Source organism: Cajanus cajan, chromosome 5, assembly GCF_000230855.2.
Source record: "Cajanus cajan strain Asha chromosome 5, NIPB_CcT2T_4, whole genome shotgun sequence".
In the NCBI taxonomy this organism is placed as follows: domain Eukaryota; kingdom Viridiplantae; phylum Streptophyta; class Magnoliopsida; order Fabales; family Fabaceae; genus Cajanus; species Cajanus cajan.
In genome coordinates this window covers 70,456,698-70,478,344 of record NC_138521.1, presented here as the reverse complement: position 1 = coordinate 70,478,344, position 21,647 = coordinate 70,456,698, and the positions used below count along the sequence as shown (strand labels likewise).

Below are 21,647 nucleotides of genomic sequence, written 5' to 3'. Positions count from 1 at the left end.
ACCTTGCAATTGCATGGACCTGATGTAATAATTACCTCACTAACTTTTACATTATTCAACACCAATGTAATTTGATTTTTCTATGTCTGTACTTATTATTACTAAGAAACAGAAAACACATTTTGGACTGTCATTGGAACTAGGAGGAAAGTGACTGTTGCAAGGAAATAAGATCTCAAAAGTGCAGTGTGTAGAGCCCCATTTAAAGTACTTGACAAGTGAAGGGAATCTTTATTTTCACTGTTTAGTTGTGAGCCTTAACTAAATGGGATGGAGAAGTAGAGGTTTAATAGAAATAAGAAAAAGAAAGATTTTTAAAAAGTAGGTGGAAAAGGGAGGATGGTCTCCAAAGAAAAAAGAATGACATCTGCAAAATGTCCTTTTTCTTCCTTCCATGATCCAAGTCACAGTCTTTAAAGACTCCCCAACACTTCTCCCATTCATCTCATCCTAAGCCTTCTGCAGTGTACTCTCTTCTGGCACACTATTTAACTCCCCATTTCCTCACCTCATTCCATTTCACTCCAAATTTTCTTTGCCATGTCAACCTCTAGAACCTCAGATACACCCTTCAAGGGATATGACCCCAATAACCAAACTCAAATGTGCCTCTCTCTCCTCCAACGCAACACATCACCTTGTGGTGAGAGAAGAGGCAGAAGGAAGCAAGCAGAGCCAGGGAGGTTCCTTGGAGTTAGGAGGCGCCCATGGGGCCGTTATGCTGCTGAAATCAGAGACCCCACAACCAAAGAGAGGCATTGGCTTGGCACATTTGACACTGCTCAAGAAGCAGCTCTTGCTTATGACAGAGCTGCTTTGTCCATGAAAGGAAGCCAAGCAAGGACCAACTTTGTTTACTCTGACAACATCAACTTCCACACTCTCCTTTCTCCTGTGGATGTTCAACTTCAAGTTCAAGTCCAACCCCTCTTGCCACCTTCACACTTTCTCACTAACACTAACACCACTCAGGCCAAACAACCAACCAACCACAATAGTCTCTCTCAGGTTACTCATGCTCCAAACTGTGGAAACCCCTCCCCAATGAACAATATTGAAACTACACATGGGTCAGCTCAGGATGATGATTTCTTCTTTTCCAGTGATTCTAACTCAGGCTATCTGGAATGCATAGTTCCTGATAATTGCTTCAGACCTAGTTCAAGCTCCAGAAAGAGCAATGTGAGTGATCAAAAGCTTAACACAAGCTCCATGGAGAGTACTCATGAGTATGAGTACCACTCACATGTTGACATGACCTCATTCTCTCAAGAAATGGCACCAAGGGAGTCAAACTATTCAGATTTTTATTATCCAAGTGAAGGATCATGGGATTGGAATAGTAGTGAACTTTCAGCAATATTTAAGAACCCATTAAGGGTTGAAGATGGGTGCATGGATGCATTTAATGATAGTCCAAGCTATGGGGTAATGAATCAGGGTGCTTCTTCAACTTCAACTAACTGTTCTCCATCACTTCCATCCTTTGGGGACGTAGACTTGGGATACCCACTCTTCTGAGTTTCAGACTGAGGTGCATTTATCAAGGAGTACCTTAGTACTTGCATTGCATTGCATGCACTTGTACGTTTTTTTTCTTTTTATTTTTCCTTGTAACTTGGGTCTAGCAAACCAAGCCTTTTGCCTCTTCTAATGTAATTACTAAATTGCACACATGATGGGGTGAGGTTTTGAGATGTTCAAAAAGCTCCACTACCCTTTCAAATCAATGGAAAGCCTTTCCTTTGATGCTCTGCCTAGTGCCTTGCCCCCCCTTCTGCTTATTTATTATTTACGCTTAATTATACTCTCTATATTTTACTTTTGGCGTGATTTTGATTCCCTTAAAATTATTTGTTCAAATTAAATTATTTACCTTCAAATTTTATCCAATAAATAACGTAAATGTAATATTAGTGCAACGTGTCATTGATTTTGTATAAATTAATAGAAAAAAACATATATACATTTCAATAGAAGTAAATATATATAAATTGATTTTTATTTTTAATTTAAATATTATATACATATATGTATATAAATTCATGATTTGGATTACTTCCGTTATATTTGTGTTCGTTTGTTATTATTGAATAAAAATTTGAGGTCGGTGACTTAATGTGCGAGGAATTGAAAATAAAAAGGTAAAATGATACTTGAGATGAGAATAAAATATAAAGATGAAAAGTACAAATAAACTTATTTATATGGATGCATATTGTTAGCATGATTTTATCCTTCTTTTCGGCTAGTTGCCTATACTTTTGGGTACAATAAAGGTAGTCATGGCACACGCATATCAATCAAACAGCATATAGGTTCACAGAAAGACATATTGTCAAGCCAATAACCCGCGATTCTAATCTATTGCTTGCAGTACATTCCCTTTTGCTGACTACTGATTGATTAGATAATGAGTTGTTTTTCCCTCTTCCTTTTCCTTTTCTTTATAACTTCCTATAAAACAATTTTAATTTTAATTTTCAGAAAAGTTCCACGCTTGAAGCAATATCATGGTTAGGTATAGGACAGCCAGGCGTTCAAATCTTATCAACCGCACTTTTTTCTGAAAAAAAAAATACATCAATAGGAAATAGTTACCACAAGTGACTTTAGCAAGATGTCCAATTTTTTGTCTTTAAGAAACAGAATTGATCAGGATTTAATTACTACAAAACTAAATTATACAGTATCGTCATGATAATCATAATCATATATATTTTAAAAATTCACGCATATATATAATGTTTAGTAGTAGATATTTATTTATATTTTTAAAAACATTTTGCACAGTAAAATTAAGTGAAAAAATATAAATGTCATCCTATCGCAATGCTAATTTCATCCACTCTAATAATAATTATCTTAAAATCACACCAAAACTTATTAATTGGTTTACAATATAAAACATTCGACAGTTTTGCATATCCATTAAAGAACAAAATAGTGTGATGAAACATTAATTAATTTTCTAGAGAATATACTTTTGTAAATTTGTCCTACTTTATCAGAATTTTAAATCTAATAGTTGAATTGATATATTTAAAAAAAAACCATTTTATAAAATTTCTTTTGTAAAGCTTTGTACTGAGTTTCAAATCACCCTGTCCTATAATATAAAGCCAAAAATCAGATTGGAAATTGACAGTACAATGTTGAATTGGAAAGGAAAAGGATAATGCTCCCTAGCTATTTAATGCAGTTATTTGGTGCAGTCCATTTGACAACGTTCTCATCAGAAAAATCGAACGATCCAATTATAGAATTACTAAGTATGATAGATAACTTCTAAATAGAAAAATAATACCTTAGTTTGATTCATCTCACAAAAAGCATGGAAAATGAAGTAACATAAATTTCAAAAACAATTAATAGACGAGACATGATTCCTAGTTCAGAGGCTTACCAAATAGCTTTTACCAACGGCATCAGTACTGTTAATTATAAATCGGTACACGGATCCGATCGTTGTGCGAAACAAGAAATTGTCACTACAAAATCCAGATCAGATCACTGAAACTAGGGTTTCGTGGAAACGAAGGGAAAATTTGGAAGGGTACAGTCACAAAATCCTTTTAGACAGCAAAACAAAGTCAGAAGAGACAAACTTTATATTTCATTTTTAAGGTTAATCTGTGATTTTTTTTTTGGTGCCACGTCAGTTTGGTTGGTCAGGTGCAATACGCCTGACCTTAACTTTGAAGTGGCTAAGAACACAAGTTACGCATGTACTTCCTTTATCTTCGGCTCTGATTTCCGCTGTATGTTCTATGTTGCATGCCACGCTGCGCTCTTCATCTTCAGGAGAGTGTATTCTATTTATACATAGAATCATCTTACAACAAACATATCCAAATATAAGGGGGGGGAGGGACAATGAAAAAAATCAAAAAAAGAAAATCCCCCAGAAAAATCACCCGATCACATGAAAGCTTGACCAAAGTACAATGACGAGAGAAGAAAACATTATTAAACATTCAAATTGTTAATTTAAATGTGTTTCTTCATATATGTATTCTGTAATAAATTTAAGTACCAAGTCAAGCATTTTACTTGTCACAACATCACCGTGTATCTCAAATCATAAAAATATAGCAATGTGAAGCCTCATTGTAGTCTCCTGATTACTTCTCCTCACGTCAAACCTTAGATAATTTTGGGAACGGTGGTGAACAGTACCTACCGGGCAGAAATAGATATTCCCAAATGCAAAAAAAGAAAGGGTTCAGGTGAAGAGAGATACACATAGTCAATGAAACTCCGAGCAGAAATTTTCTCATCAAAAAAGATTGAAGCATAAATAAGCACAACAAACTACGAAAATTGGAGATGTGGATGGACATGTGCATTATGGAGTTGCAGATTCTTTTGAAATTATTCAAAAGCAAGGTGCGTGTATGGGTTGCTAAAATTCTCAAGGTTGGCCATGGTTTATTCAAGATCAAAGGAATGGCCACAAAAAGATTATATGAACACAGAGACAATTGGTGCAATGTGTGCTAGACCTGAATGTGGAACTTGGATAATTGAAAAATAAAACCTATTTGAGAACCTCCTTGAGTAATGATGACCGGTTGAAAAATTTGAGATAAAAAGGAGTAATAATGAGGGATTCATTCACATTGCTTAGCTTGAGGTGTGAGAAATAGTGTTACTTGCAGTAACACTGGTGGATGCAGAAGAACTAGAACTCTGAGTAGAACTCGGAGCAGATGGATGGGTGCTTGAGTGAGAAATGGGTCCAACGCTTGACAGGGTCAAGCCAACTGATCCAGTCGATGTGCTCATTGAAGACATTCTGGACGAAACAGTCTCCTTGCTGGATCCTGCACCAAGTTCGGGCCGTAACTCTGAGGACGAAGATGATGGGGCAAGAGTACCAACTGAGGAACCCACAGGATAGGGTGCAACTGGCATGTCAGCCAGGGAAGATGCAGATGGACTATAACTCAGTGATCCCATAGGGTGATCAAATTTGCATGCAGAACCAAACTTGCAAACTCCACGCTGAGTATAATGAGTGCAAAGTGGTGCCCCCTGATTAACAAACATGAACATTAAATACTTGACAATTAATAATTCATGAATGTAGTCAGAATTTAAAGAGAAAAAAAAAATCAACAGAATATAGACAAATTTATCATTTCAGTGACAGTTTTAAACAACCAAAGTCATATAATGAATAAAAATAAAGATACTTGCCTATTCTTCAACCACATTCCAAAGAGACAATAGCACTAAGAAGAGAGAAATAATAGCCAGAAAGATCATTAAAGACTAATTTATGAAGACAGGAAATGACCACATCAAACAATACGAAGAACTGTGCCATGAAACATCCACATCTGTTTTTAACATGCAAAATAGGAAGCACCCCTAATCCAAAATCACAGGAATGAAACACGAAATTTACTAATGAAAACAAAGTTTGAACAACTCAAGCTAGCACGGGAACATAGCTTTGAGAGGAAAAACAGATAACCGAGCATATGTACAGCTATGCACTAAACATAGAATCCTGGAGCACAAAATTCTTAGCACTGTCAAAGATTTCAGGCAAAATGCAACCAATGGCAACCAACTCCGTACAAACCAGGAAAGCAATACACTCATGGTTCTTGAGTCACCACTTCATATTGGAAAACCATTTCATAATGTAAATACATTTCAAGCATACAAAATGGTGACTAAAACAAAATAATAAGGACCAAAATAAAAAAGAGAAATTTTACAAGGACTATTTAAAATTATAAGGACCAAAACAACGATATACTACAGGGGCCAAAAATATATTTAAGCCTTTGAGAGTTCATTATAACACTATTCCCTGCCCTGTCAAAGAACATTTCCGTAGCAACAGGATTCAAAAAGGAGCTTACGAACTTGTCTTTGGGCATGGTCACAGTGATACACTATATTTTTCACAAAACCAACACCTAAAGAAAGGAACTGGAAGCACACTTATAATGAATGTAATACGAAAAGAGAATTCCACTCATAAAAGGTGGAACTAATAAACCAACAGGTATGTATAGCCCAACATGAATGCATAATACATGAAAACGGAAAGCCATCCCAAAAAATAGCTAGTATAAATAGGAAGCAATGGACAAGGAAAAAAATAAAAAGGGCTCGTTTTCAATGAAAAAACAAACTTCATATTAAAGCAGGGTTGCAATCCTACATAAAAAAATGCATGCATTATGTAACAAAATTAGGAAGGTAATTCTGTTATACCTAACAGTTAGCTATTTTAATCACTGGATACCAAAAATTTTGGTAGGAAAGGAGATATTTATCAAGTATATGTTAGTCACAAGTCAAAGCACCAACGAATAAAGGAGTTGAAAATACCGGACGCAAAGGAAGACCCACAGGACTAAGGATCACGCTGGCTTTTGGTGCACTCTTGTCTGGTGGATGATGATATCTACATGATGGACCAAATTTACACTCCCCTGTTTTCATGTAATAATGACATTCTGGTTGATCTGGCCTTTCTGGAAATGGATGCTCATTCTGACTAGCACCTGAAGGACCAATTGACGAACCAGAAGGCTGATAAGGTCCGGTGTAAGTAGCTGCCGATGAAGGTAGCTGGGTTATCCCATAAATCTGTGTTGAAACAACATTAGACGTGGTGCTAGATGGAAGTACAGGGTTTGTTGCAGGAGCCTGCACCAAGTGCTTAACAGCTTCAATGAATGTACATATAACTTGAGTAAGCACAAGCAATTCATATGAAATGGTGGACCTACCTGGTAAGGACCCCAGCCTGAAAAAGGGACCATGGCAGGGGACACTACCATAGGCCCATAGGGACCCTGAACTACTGAGCCAGGTATCATAGGTGGCCTTGCAACTAGCACACCATATTGCTGTGACGAAGGACCAGACGGGGGCTGTACAGTTGGATATATTGGTGAAGGTACAGGTACAGGCAGAGGTGAAACTGGGGGAACTGGAGATGGTGCTAGAACTTGGACACCTGCAGGTTGTGGATGATGGAATTTACAAGTTGCACCAAACTTGCACTGTCCAGTTTTCACATAATAGGAACACTCTTTCTCACCCTGTATCATTTACAAAATTCAAGTTTGAAGAGAAACCCACATTATCATTTGGAAAACGCGACACCAACATTCACAAAATTCACAAAACATGCATAATTTTACAGAATGAACATAAACCGATACAGACCACTCGCAATGGATATCCATAATAATTTAGCGGCACAGGGGTAGCAGTGCCAGCCGCCTGCCTAGGATGGTGGTACTTGCAGGATGCACCAAACTTGCATGATCCCGTCCTCATATAGTACTGGAGTTTAACCATGAGCAGATACAACCAACACATAAGGAAAGTCACCAACATTGAACACAAGCAAAACAAAAATAGAAGTCAATTTCAACTTCCACCCAAACCTTCACAACAAACATGACACAGCGCACAATTTTGTGAAAACAGAAAGTAATTACATTTACACAACAACCATTTAATACAAGTGCAGCACAGAATCTATATTAAAAAACCTGGCACACAGGCTGTCCCACGCGCTCTGGAAACTCCCCTCCAGTCCTCGTCGCAGCTCCAATAACCTAAGCAATCACACACACAATTAGAAAAATATCCCCAAATAAGGAAACGTTCGATCACAGTGTCCAATGCAGACTCCTTAATCTCACACAATTAAAGTTCAATTAACACACAACAGAAGTAAAATCCAACGAACTGAATTGTAACCGTTGAAGGCTAACTGCTACAAACCACAGAGAGGCAAGATCAAAAGCAAAATTGGAAACACAAACGCGAAGAGGAGGAACGAAATTAACGAAAACCCAGCGAAACGGGAATTAAGAGTAATACCGTGGAACGGTCACGAGGATGGTTGAAACGACATCGTGTGCCGTAACCGCAGAACCCAGTCCTCAAATAGTAGATACAATCGGCTTCATCGGGACGCAGAGGGTAGGATTCGGCAGCGGCTAATCCGAGTTGCCACGAGGACTCTGCATTCGCCAAATCAAGATCAAACCTACTTACTTCCCTTGTTATCACATTATTGTGCGCAAATCGAGAATCGCTAAAGGAATAACAGAGAATGCGGATAGAGTCACCTTCGAGGGCGGCGTCGCCACCGCCGACGGTCCATTCCGGCGACGGATCAGACTGCGACCCTTCGCTGGCCCGGCCTTACCGCTCCATTGTACGGACCAAATGGGGGGAAAAAGGGGCGCAATCTGAACGCAGAATGAGAGGTTCCGATCAAAAGAGTGAGAAACTGCTTCGGATTTTCTGTGCTTTCTCTCTCTCTCTCTATCTCTCTCTCTCTCTCCCTCTCTCACTCACTCACGCACGCACACACACAGCGTCTCTGTTTCTTCTACACTATTAGTTTGGTCTCTTTCTCTCTCTAGCTTCTCTCTCTCTCTTTCCGTTTCAAAGCTTTTTTTTTTTTTTTATCTTTTTCTTTCCTCACTTTGGGAGACGCTCTTTTCATTGGTGGGAGAGAGAGATTGTTGGTTTATTATTTATGTACGCGCCAAACATCTCACACAATTACCAAAATAATTAAAAACAATAATATAAACCCCCCCTTCAATTACTCCTTTTTCGTAATTGTAAATTGCTTTATTAGGATTTAACTCAACAATCTATATAAATTTGGAAGATTACTTTAAGGAAACAAAATAAAAAATTTACATTCTCTTCCGGTCACACATTAACCTATACCATAAATTTATTCCTTTTTATAATAATTTTTATAAAATTATATTTATTGCTAATTTCTAATTAACTGATAATGTAAATTTTTTATAGTGGTAAAAATAATGACAATAGTAGTGAGAATTAAAATAGTATGTAAATAAAAAATAAAAGTATCGTTACTGTTATTATAATATTTTTTTACTGATCAAATAAAGTAGTATCAATTTGACTTTAAAATTTAAATTTTGTGTTACATTTTTTTTCTTGTACATATGAAATCTATGGATATAATTATATCAAGTTTCTTTTAAAAAATATATATATATCTCTAGAAAATACAAATAAAAAATCTCATCAGTTGAAACATGCGGAATTAGGCATATTAGTCAAACTCCACCAATGGTTTAAATTAAACTCTTGTTGTAAACATAGCAACTTTGTTGATTATATATTTGTAAAAAAAAAATGTGGTCGAGATTATGAATTTTTAGAGCAGTGGATAGGTTGGGTAAAGAAAGAAAAGAAAATTAGTGTGAGATTTAGGGGGCGTAAAAAAAAGAATTGAAAATGTGATTGAGGTTGTGGTAGTGCAGATAGGAGAGTGAATAGAATAGAATATAGGGGATATGGTAGATTTGTCCTTTATAGATTAGATTAGTGTTAATAGAAAAAACAAAGGATGAATTAAGTGAGATAATTAATTAATCTCCTGATGGTTGTGGGCAGGCGTTGTCGCTGATGCAAAAAGAAGCATGAGTAGATGTCACTGCCTCCACGTGGCGCAAACATGTTACATCTTCTTCCTTAAAAGTGGTAAAAAGGTTACAGGACACATACCACTATGAACTATGAACTCCCAACTAACCTCTTTCTCACTCTACTTCAGGGATTCCATTCAATTTCCATATCTTTTCTCTCACACTGTCTAATAATTAATAACAAAAACAAAACGCTTCACATTTTTTTTTTACAATAAAATGATATTTAATCAATATAAATTAATTTTTAATTGCTTATTTTAAAATACTGTATAGAATATGTCTGTGAAAAGAAAAAAAAAAACCACTGAAGGGGTCGCGTGAACATTGTTTCATTTCAACTTGGCAAAACCAAATCCAAACAAATTATTGATGTCTTTCCACTAGCTTCGGATTTAGATTCTGTCTATGCTTAATTGTGTAATGAAAATGCACTTTTTGTTGAAAGGTCATTGGTTGCCGGTTAGCGCAAAGTATTTTAATTTTTGCATTCCAGCACTTCCAAAAAAATACGTGTAAATTACTTTCCTTTTTCCTCTCTCCTTCAAACTGTAATTTTCACATAATTGTGATTTTTATCTTTTAAAATTAATTTACCTTTAATTTCTTTCTCTAATTTTGTCTTTTATTTTATTCCAAAAAAAATCTTTAGGTTTTAATTCGATGTATTAAATTACTCTCATGCCAATATTTTCATTTTTGTCTCTTTCTTTATATATCAAAATATTTAATTAGAAATTTAGTTATATAAATATATATTGATCATCTACATTGCACATGTTAGAATACATATACATATATATATATATATATATATATATATATATATATATACTTTTGACATAAATATAAATAATATTGAAATTAAATAATCATTATTTAAATATTTAAAATATTTGAATATTAACTATTTTTTAAAAAAATTATATTTATAATTTAAAGAAAAGTAATTATTTGTATAATAATTTTGTTAAAATCATAAATTTTATATTTTTTTAATTTATAAAAATTAAAAACTAAATTAAAGTTACTTTTTAAAAAGTTATATGTAATTCTTACGAAAAATAATTTTACCACTTAAATATAATTCATTTTATATTATGTCATATAAATTTGAAGGTTGATGTAGAAGACTGTTGTAGTTGGACTGCTGATCCCAATGACATTTACTCTGTCGAGTCTTCATATAAGGAGATTATAAATGATAAGATTTTTGCATCCAATAAAATTTTTTCAAAAGTATGGTCACAGGTAGTTCCAACAAAGGTTACAGCTTTTGCTTGTAAGGTAATTCTTAACCAAGTTGCTACTAAACACAATTTGTTTATTAGAGACATTTTGGACAGTTCTCAAGTTGAGTGCCCTTGTTGCACGGGTCACACGCAGACTATATCATATATGTTTTTTGAGTATCATGTATCTTATCGAGTTTGGATGGAATGTTTTAAATGGTTAAGTGTTAGCACAGTTATGCATAATAATTGTGCAATGCACTTGGAACAATTCTTTGGTATTTCTTTATGTAACTCTCAAAAAAGGGATTGTTGATATTTATTTGGTTAGCCATCATATGGACAGTGTGGTTGGCTAGGAATGAAGTGGTCTTTTCTTCCACTCAAATATATGTATTGGAGATGGTAGATTTGATTAAAATTAAAACCTGAAATTGGTTAAGGACAAGGCATAAAGATTTTAGGTATGACTTTACTTCTTGGTCCATGAATCCAGCAGCTTGCCTCACCTAGGTAAATGTATTCAGGTGGTAAATGAGACTATTAGAGAAATCTGATTCTGCAATTTCTATCTCAAAGTTATGGGTTTAGATGTGATGGACTAGCTTAGGTTCCTAGTTTTCAAATAATATTTTTAGTGGTGCATAGTACACATATCACATGTGGTATTTTTGTAATGGGTTAGAGTACTCCTTGTACTTCCTTTTATTTTCAATTATTTGGATTATCAAAAACAAATATTATATCATTATCAGGTTTGTTATAAGATGATACTAGTAACGAAAAAAATACTTTGTGTCCTTTATATTTATTTTTAGGAAACTATAGTTATGGAAGAAAAATTAAGATTTGAAAATTGTAGATTTGTGAGTCGGTAGTTTTTTTTATTATAGAGAGCGAATAATTTTAAAAATAATTTATTTAAAGATAAAAACATCCGATTAAAAAGGGGATTATTAAAAAAAATAATGAATAAAATTAAAGTTTGCGATATTTTTATAATATTAGTATAACTTGTTCACTTCACAAATTCTTAAATAATGAGATCGAGTTAAAAAAACGTTGTTTGAAGGAAAAAAAATTTGACGGCTTAAGTTTATTTAAACTTATTTTAATTAATAATTTATGTTATACATCGAATTTTAATGATTAAATCATTAAATTAAAATTTTTTAAAATATAGATCAAATTTATAAAATTATAAAAATTAAAAATTATTTAATATTCTATTTCATTAATTTAAATTGATGAATAATTATAAAAATATTTTATACATTAATTTAAATTAGTAAAATGGAGTAATAAATAATTTTTAAAATTTTTAAAATTTTACTAACTTAATACATACATTATGAGTTTTTAATTCAACAGTTATATCGTTAAAATTTAATATAAAACATAAATTATTGAGTATAATAAATTTAATTAACTTATTTTTATAATAAATAATTCCTTCATTATTTATATATATATATATATATATATATATATATAACTACGCAAGCCTATATTTATGATTATATGCATATGTGTGTAGTTTTTTATCGCTTTATTAATGCAAAAATATTTATTAATTTTTGAAATCTAATCGATTACCTCAACGAATAATTTTAAATTTTGATTCAGTATATTTTTTTAACAATTAATCTTTCATTCTAGTCGTTAATAGTTATAGTTGTAGTTACATGTGGGGGGAGTGAATGTTTAAAATATTCTTCATAAATATTAGGGGGAAATCACTATATCTAATACTGTTTTATTTTATTCACATTTTTAGTATTTCAACATACTGTGAAGCTATGACATCTATCCCTAAATGACAATAATAAAAAGTTATTTTACTAACTAACTTTACCAATTTTGGGCTGCGTTATTACAGAAAAAAAAAAAGTAAAGTAAATATAATAAAACAAATTAAGTTCATATTAAATAAAAAAATTGAGAGATCCAGTTTAGTTGATTGAACCAGATGCATAAGTGTTATAAATTATTTTGATATCTGTGTTCAATTCTCATGAATAAAAAAAATATTAAATATTAAAAATACCAAAATATTTGGTATGAGACAATAATCAAACTCAATCATCTATAGACGTACGAAGAAATGAGATATAGATGCTTGACTTGCAAATGAGAAGACAGAAATATATATTAATAAAAGAATGAGATGATTAGGGTGGAAATTTATGTTTTATTATAATAAATAATTTATTCTATGAATTTTTCTTTTTCATTCGTGTCATGCAGATTTTCCTCTCCGCAATTTATATCATCCTACAATTATGTTGCTGAGTAACATGGTATAACATTTTTTGTTTTTATCATAATGTTGGACTCATGATAGCGAGCGACTTAGAATATACGAGAGACACGATAACTGTTTCAATGCATTCTTTGTCTAGGAGCCAAATAACGTAATTATCATAATACAAAGTGTTACTTAATTATCATGATATAGGTTTTATAATTTCCCCCCTTGTTTTCATAAGTTCGTGTTAGCAAAACCTGAACACTATTGATGACAAGTATTATTACAGTTTTTGTTAATTTTAATGCAAATAAACAATGAATGCAAACCATATAATTTTCAGTTAGCAATAGCATTTATACGTTACAGTTCAAGAGAGATTCGTAGATTTTTAGGTTCGATCTCTCTTGTTTTAAAAGCATATTTTATGAAAAAACATTTTGCTTATTTATTATTTACTTCTTAAACTATCAAATCTTTATACAAAGAATAAACCAAAATTAAAGTGCCCCACAAATTGATATATAAATTAAAATACTAAACAATTTATGTTCATGTTTATGTATTGTCATAATAACGTATTAAGTGAATAATGAGGGTAAAATTGTCTTAACAACAGACCCTTTTACATTTAAAACACAATTGCCCACTGCAATGCTTTTATGTTATGTTAGTTTTCCATCTCATTAAGTTGCTTTCGAATGTTGACATGCAACTATTTATACCAAAAAAAAAGAGACGCATGTTATTGGGTTTGTTTTATTAGAAAGATCAAACTTTATAATAGTTTGATTTAGTTGTGCACCAATGTCCGGATATACGCGTGTGCGTGATTTTTGTTTTTAATTTCAAACAGTGCAACAATTCAATTCTTACTGTTACACGATGACAACATTCACAATGAACAGCTGATAATAAGATTATGGTGATTCACGAATCTTATTTATATATCTCATATATGATTTTGGTTTTCATTTGAATTTGTATTTGAGTTCAATCCTTTAAAGAAAATGTAGTATAATAAGCAACGATATCATTTTTTTTCATTGGATGTAGTATCAATAATAAAGTGTTGAAAATTGGATTGATTATTGAATCGATTTTAATACTAATTTAAGATTAATGATTTAATTGTAATTGAATTATAATTAAAATGGTATTAATAAAATAATAAATATATTATTATCAATATAAAAAATAATATTAAATAAATATAATAATATAATTTTATAATACTAAAATTTAAATAAAATATTATTTATAAATTCTTAACATTTAATGTAATATAATGTTAAAGTTCTAAACTAAATATAATATAATATTTAAATTTAAATTTTAATAAAATATGATAATATTTATTGTAAGTCTCAAATCCGTTTCTCCTTTACTCTTCATTTCTTTTTTCTTGGCTGAAATTAAATCCTTTTCTCCTTTCCTTCTTGTTTTCTAAAGATTGAGCCGAGGAAAATTTAGGTTTTGGTGTTAGGGAGCTTGAAGCTTGGGAGAAACTCGGAGTCGCGTGGAAGGTGTTGAGTAGAGGTGTGGATTGCTAGCTGGAGGCACGAATATTCTTCTTCTTCTTTCTTTTCCCTAAAGCTAAATTCTTCTTCTCCGAGGTAAGGGAAGCTAATGGGTTTGCATGTGGTGTTTTTGATGATTTGTGGTGATCTTATAGTTGCATGTTGATGTTTTGAGTTGCTTTTAGCTGTTTGATTTAGTGGTAAGTGTTTGGAGGTAGTTGCATGTGTTGGATTATTCTGAGATCACAGGTTCTGGGTGAAAATGGTGAAGAACATGTGGGTTCTGTCATAAACAGTTGAGTTGTTTTAAAGGGCTGAGCCATTTTAAAGGGCTGAGCGCTTTTGAAACGGCTGAGCCATTTTGAAGGACTGAGCCCTTTGGGGATAGAGAGCTAGAGGAGAATTCCTAGAGCTAAAGCATTGAGCGCTTTGGAGGTGCTGAGCGCTTTTTTGCTTTCATAATTTGACTTTGTAGTCTTCATGAAAGTTGTATCCTTGGATCTTAGTTTTCCAATGGCGCTGGAATCACCCAAAAAGGAGTTCTAGAACTCTAGATATGACTGTTTTAGTGAAGAGGGGTCAAGCTGCCAGCATTGGTTATAGCTGTTGCGGTTTTTAGAATTTTTAACAAGGTAGATGATAGATTTAGGAATTGGTATCTTCATGAGAGTTGTAGGAAATCTTCTTATCTTTCATATGAGATAAGGATGAGAATGATAGGAGTAGTATAACTCCTGATATGCTGTTTTATGTAAAGGTTGTCATTTCACAAGGAGTGATTTGGATAAGTTGAAGGCTGTCTTGGGTGCGTAGGTTAATTCATGTTATATATGATGTGTAGGTTGGCATGATAGATGAGTTGTAAACATGATGGGTGAGTTGTATTATGTGTTGAATATGTTGTATGTTGTGAAGTTGTTGATCTATTATATGTTGAATTGATGATATGGTTGGAGCATGTTGAAATTAAGTGGTTAAAGTTGTTTTATGTTATGAGTTGGCTAATTATGTTGTGAAATATGATGAGATGATATAGTTGAAAGATATTATTTTATGATGATTGAGTTGTAGATTATGAGTTGAGTCGTTAAGTTGTTAAGTTGATCATGTTGTTTAAGTTGTTGAGCTGAGTTGTGTTGTTGAGTTGATTATGTTGTTAAAGATGTTAAGTTGAGTTGTGTTGTATGTTGATTATGCTGCTAAAGATGTTAAGTTGAGTAGTATGTTGATTATGTTGTTAAAGATGTTGAGTTGAGTTGTGTTGTATGTTGATTATGCTGTGATGATGAGTTGTTGATCACTAGGACTGGAGGAAATGTTTTTTTTTAAGTTTCTCATCCTATTGTGTGGATTGAGAAAGTTGTGGTGCTCAGAGAGCCCAATTTTGTTGAAAACCCTCCTTGGAAAGTTGTCCCTTGGAGTGGACATTGTGCTGTTCTCCTCTAAGACTTAGTTGGTCCCGTGTGTGGGCAAAGTCGAGGCACACGTGTACAAAGCGACCACGGTATAGGGGCCAGGTCGAGCTATACCGATTACAAGCGACCAAATTTGATCACTAGGATTAGATGAGATGTTTTTGAAGTTGCCCATCCCATTGTGTGGATTGAAAAAGCTGTGGTGCTCAGAGAGCCCAATTTGTTGAAAACCCTCATTGGGAAGTTGTCCCTTGGAGTGGACATTGTGTTGTTCTCCTCTAGTACTTAGTTGGTCCCGTGTGTGTGCAAGGTCGAGACACACGTGTACAAAGCGACCACGGTATAAGGGCCAGGTCGAGCTATACCGATTACAAAACGACCAATTTGAGTAAAGTACGAGGTTGTGAACTTAGTTCCTAATCGAGTATCAAAGGGTTGTAGTATCTAGAGGATAGTCAGTAGGTTAATCTCATAGATGGCTTAGTTAAGCTAGCTAATGTCGTGGTAGGCCTAAACCCAGCTGTTCTATCCTGACATAGTACTATACTTCCTTGTTTAAGTGGCAAAGTTTGAGAAATCGTTATCATGTTGTGGATTGGCATCCAAATTTGTTGTTTACCTAACAAGCCCAAAAAGGTTCTTTGTTGTCGGTTCGGTAGAACCTAGCCACTTAAACTGCTCACCCGTGTTATAGGAGATCTCCGAATTGAAATGCGTGACGACGCATAAGTTGTTGATGTGTTTAATTGATGATTGATATGAGCTGTATATGTGTTGTTGTGTTGTGAAGTTGTGATTGAGTTATGTGTTGTTATGTGTTGTATGTTAACCCTGTTGAGGATGATGATAGTGTTGTTATGTTGTAAGTTGCTTTTAAACATGTGTTGTTGAGAGGTGTGCAATACATGTGTCGGTTGTTGTTATGATGAATATGGTAACTATTCCAATGGTTTGTACAGTAGCTGCATTGAAGTATTGATACAGTGGCACTACAAGAAAAATGCTGATTTTCGACGGAAATTTCCGACGAAAATAGGTAAATTTCCGACGGATTTTGCTTTTTCCGACGGATTTCAATCCGTCGGAAAAAGTGGCGTCGGAAAAAAAAATCCGTCGGAAATAATTTTTTCGACGGAATTTTCCGACAGAAAATTCTGTCAAAAATTTCCGACGGAAAAATCCGTCGGAAATTGCTGTCAAATTTTCCGACGGAATAATCCGTCGGAAATTATAATTTTTTTTTTAATTTTAATAAATTTATTAATGTAACAACTCTCATATTTGGCTTCTCAAGGGTTCACAATATTTCACTGTTTAGCGTGTTTTATTCTTACTTGTGCAATTTCTGGGAGACTTCCCAGAAGGTCACCCATCCCAGTACTACTCCAGGTCAAGCACGCTTAACTGTGAAGTTCTGATGAGTAAGCTACCGAAATGTCTATGTATGTTGTCAGTATAACTTGTACAAATTAATTCATTTAAGTCATCCTCAAATATACAATCTCATATTTGTACTATAATAATAATATATAATAATTTTATATTACGAATAATAATAATAATAATAATAATAATAATAATATATTTAATTATTCTTTATTTATATGTACTTACTTTTATAATTAACATCTACTTACTTTTATTTAAAATTATAATTTAAATTATTTAATTTTATAATTTATAATGATAATATAATTTATAAAATTATAAATATTTATTTATTACATACTTATAAATTAAATTTTAATATTTTAAATAAATTATTAATTAATTTAATATATTTATTTACCTTAAATCAAACATATAAAATTTAAAAAATGTATTTATCCTTTTTTTTTTCTAATTATCAACTATTAATAAAATACTAACTTAAAATCTTATCTAATTATATATAATATTTTCATATCAAATTTAAAACCAGATATTAGTTATACAAAAATATTAAGATCATATAGTAAATTGTCAATAAGATTTTAGTTAAATAATTTAAAATAATTAATATTTCAATTATATTGTTAATTAGCAAATAATTTATTCCAAAACTAATTAATTTTTTATATTAATTATTAGTAAAATTTAATAACTTTTAATTTAACAATTAATTGGATCGATGAAATTCAACACACCATGAGTTATTGAGCGGAATAACTTTACCAAGAGTTATTTTGTAAGTTATCTTAAATCAAACATATAAAATTCAAATAATGTATTTATCCATGTTTTATTTTTTAATTATCAACCATTAATAAAATACTAACTTAAAATCTTATCTAATTATATCATAATATTTTCATATCAAATTTAAAACCAGTTCTTACATTTTCGACAAATATAAATTTTTCTGAAATATTCTATCAATAATATAACTTTTCTTACAAAAATTTTCTCATCAAAAATATAAATTTTTCGACAGATTTAATTTTATTTTATAAAAAATCATCTTCGATTAATATAACATTTTGTATATATGATTTAAGAGTAAAAGATTTTCAATTGAACGGTTAAATTTACAAAATTCACATTTAATATAAAGTTATTGAGCGGTGTAACACTTAGTAAAATTAATACCATTGTAATTATAGCTCCCCTCATGTATATACAGGGACGGAGCCAGGATTTCAATACTGGGGGGCCGAGAATTGGAATGATCAAATGAGGCGCTACATTTTTTTAAAAAAAAAAAATTCCAAAGTGATACCACATAGCAGGCCGTACCAGAAGTCCAAAAGTTGAATAAAAAAATAAATTTGGGTTATTCATTTAATTATACATATGAGTTTATATTAAAAATAGGGGGTGCCATATAGTAATATATATGTATATAAAAAAAAATTAAAATTGTTAGGGGGGCCGTGGCACCCGTAGGTCCCCCCTTGGCTCCGTCCTTGTGTATATATATATATATATATATATATATATATATATATGTGTGTGTGTGTGTGTGTGTGTCTATATATATATATATGATTTAAGAGTAAAATATTTTCAATTTAACGGTTGAATTTACAAAATTCACATTTAATATAAAGTTATTGAGCGGTGTAACACTTAGTAAAATTTATACCATTGTAATTATAACCCCCCTCATATATATATATATATATATATATATATATATATATATATATATTAAATGCGACTTTTACAATGTATTACACCGCTCAATAACTTTATATTAAATGTGAATTTGGTAAATCCAACTGTTAGATTGAAAGTTCATATCTCTTATAGATTATATATACAAAACTTTATATTAATCCAAGATGATTTGATACTTCATTTTTATAAAACAAAATTGATGTAATATATTCATTTCAAAATACACTAAAATATGAACACTTGGATTATCTTCCAGTTGTTGTTCAATTTTAACAAAACTTGATATACACGTATAAAGTGATATGAACTTTCAATTTAACGGTTGGATTTACAAAATTCACATTTAATATAAAGTTATAGAGCGGCATAATACTTAGTAAAAGTTACACCGATATAATTATAACCCCTTATATTATATATATATATATATATATATATATATATATATATATATACACATACATATATATACAGCGACAGCTGCACGTTTGGAATAGTGAGGCACTTGCCCTCACTACTATTTGACATATACATAATTTTTTATCTAAAAAAATAATATATTTTAAAAAATAAAAATTATATTCTAATAAAATAAATATATAGATTCAGAAAAAATGTTTATTTATTTGATATCTGTCAAATTTTTGAAGGAAATTAATTCTCATGTGATAAAAAAAATTTCTTAATAATGAATTAATTTTTAAAAAAAGTTTAATTATAATATATATGTATATATATATATATGTCTTAATATTCACATATATAATGTAATATATTAAAACAAATAATTTTTTGATAAAATAAAATTTGTAGCATGCATGTTTTTCTTTTGTGTTTTTTATTTATTGTATACGTTGATTGAAAAAATCAAAATTGTAAAATTGTATACATTGATTAAAAAAATCAAAATAAGAAAATCATAAGATTTATATTCTATTTAGAATTGTTATTATAAGATATATTTTAAAATAAATTATCATCTAAAAATATATATTAGATATATTAAAAACAGATTTATATCATAAATAAATTAAACTTTATTTTTATAAATTTAACATATAGATTTTTATATTTTTAATAGTGTTAAATTATTATATATATAATTGTAGTTCTACCCAAATATTTAAAAATTATCTATGATAGATAAATAAGTCACACTTAAAATATATATTTTTAAAGAAAGTTAGGTTCAAACCAAGTAAATTATAATAAAATATAGTATAACCTAATTTATTTTCATCTTTAATACTAATCGTAGATATAAAAAACTTGTAATAAATAATTATAATATATATTTATACCTTTAAAAGATATATAAAATTTTTAATACTACAAATATATATAAGAAATTAAAAATAATAAATTAAAAATAAGATATTAAAAAAAGAAATTAAAAATAAGATTTCTGACGGAAAATTCCGTCGGAAATTTCCGACAGAAAATTCCGTCGGAAATTTATTCCGTCGGAAATTTTCCGGCAGAAATTTCCGACGGATTTATTTTTCCGTCGGAAATTTCCGACGAAATTTTCCGTCGGAAAGTTTCTATCGGAAATTTCCGACGGATTTATATTTCCGTCGAAAATTTCTGACGAAAAATTTCCGACAGAAAATTCTGTCGGAAATTTCCGACGGAAATATAAATCCGTCGGAAATTTCTGACGGATCCATATCCGTCGAAAATTTCTGACGGATCCATATCCGTCGGAAATTTTCCGTCGGAAATTTACATTTTTCTTGTAGTGTGGTGATATGTTGAATCAAGTTAAAATGATGTTAAGATGTATAGTATATGTGTTGTTGTCTTCTATGTTGGATGTGAAGATGATTATATAGTTGGCGTGTTGCATTTTTAATTATTATAAGTTGTTTATTGTCTCTAGCTTACCCTTGCATGTTTCCATGTGGTTTGGACTACGATGATCATACATTGTATGGGAGCAGGGCAGGGATAGGCTGGGAGATAGCTGCTAGAGACCACAGGAGGTGCCTGGAGTTGGATTGGTTTTTTTGTAAGCTACCTTATAATAACATATTTTGTTGTATATAGCTGGTTGTTGTTGGTTGCTTGATTAGCAACTTGTGTTGTAATTATTTTAATATACTATTTTAGTATATATATTCTTGTAGTGTGTAGTGTTGTTCCGTAGTGTGACGGCCATGACAGGTCGTTACACTTATTAATGATGACAAGTTTACATTTAGAATAAAGAGTGTCAAATTAATATAATATAAATTATAAAATAAAGATATTAAAAATTACAAATTAACATAAATATATTTATAAGTTAGGTATTAAAAATAAATTATTTTAATTTATAATTTTTAAAAATATGTATTTTATTAAAATTATTTTAAATTAAATTTAAAAGTTTTAAAATCATTTTTAATTGAACCGGTTCAAATTAATTTGATTGGTTTATTACTAGTTTTACAATTTTTTCACTGGTTTGTTGTCAAATGATTCTTGGGATCAATGAAACTCGTTAAAGATTGTTTCTTAATTGAACTAGTCCGACTGATCCATTCAGTCCAATTTTCAAAATCATGATCAATAGCAATGTTTTTAAAATCAAAACAATCATTAAATCGATCTAAACTTTGGTTCAAGTTTTAATAATTCAATAGTTGTTTGAACCATGATGAAACTAGTAATTATTATTAATA

General features: G+C 31.2%; 2 protein-coding genes across 2 annotated transcripts; one reads left to right on the top strand and one right to left on the bottom strand.

Annotated features, from left to right (window-relative positions):
• Positions 1-239: 239 nt before the first annotated feature.
• Positions 240-1,754, top strand: LOC109807391 (ethylene-responsive transcription factor FZP). The gene has a single exon (XM_020369908.3). The coding sequence runs from the start codon at positions 541-543 to the stop codon at positions 1,519-1,521; it is 981 nt and encodes a 326-aa protein (XP_020225497.1). The 5' UTR covers positions 240-540; the 3' UTR covers positions 1,522-1,754.
• Positions 1,755-3,948: 2,194 nt separating this feature from the next.
• On the bottom strand, positions 3,949-8,495 carry LOC109808379 (zinc finger CCCH domain-containing protein 32). Its single transcript, XM_020371367.3, is given in 7 exon segments — positions 3,949-5,037; positions 6,355-6,675; positions 6,759-7,073; positions 7,201-7,320; positions 7,533-7,598; positions 7,867-8,009; positions 8,118-8,495. Coding segments are annotated over 7 exon segments (1,464 nt in total). The 5' UTR covers positions 8,206-8,495; the 3' UTR covers positions 3,949-4,626.
• Between the last annotated feature and the right edge of the window lie 13,152 nt (positions 8,496-21,647).

What these genes read in the sequence shown, in the direction of transcription:
- LOC109807391 (XM_020369908.3), top strand. Translation starts at nt 541, where the DNA reads ATGTCAACCTCTAGAACCTCAGATACACCCTTCAAGGGATATGACCCC.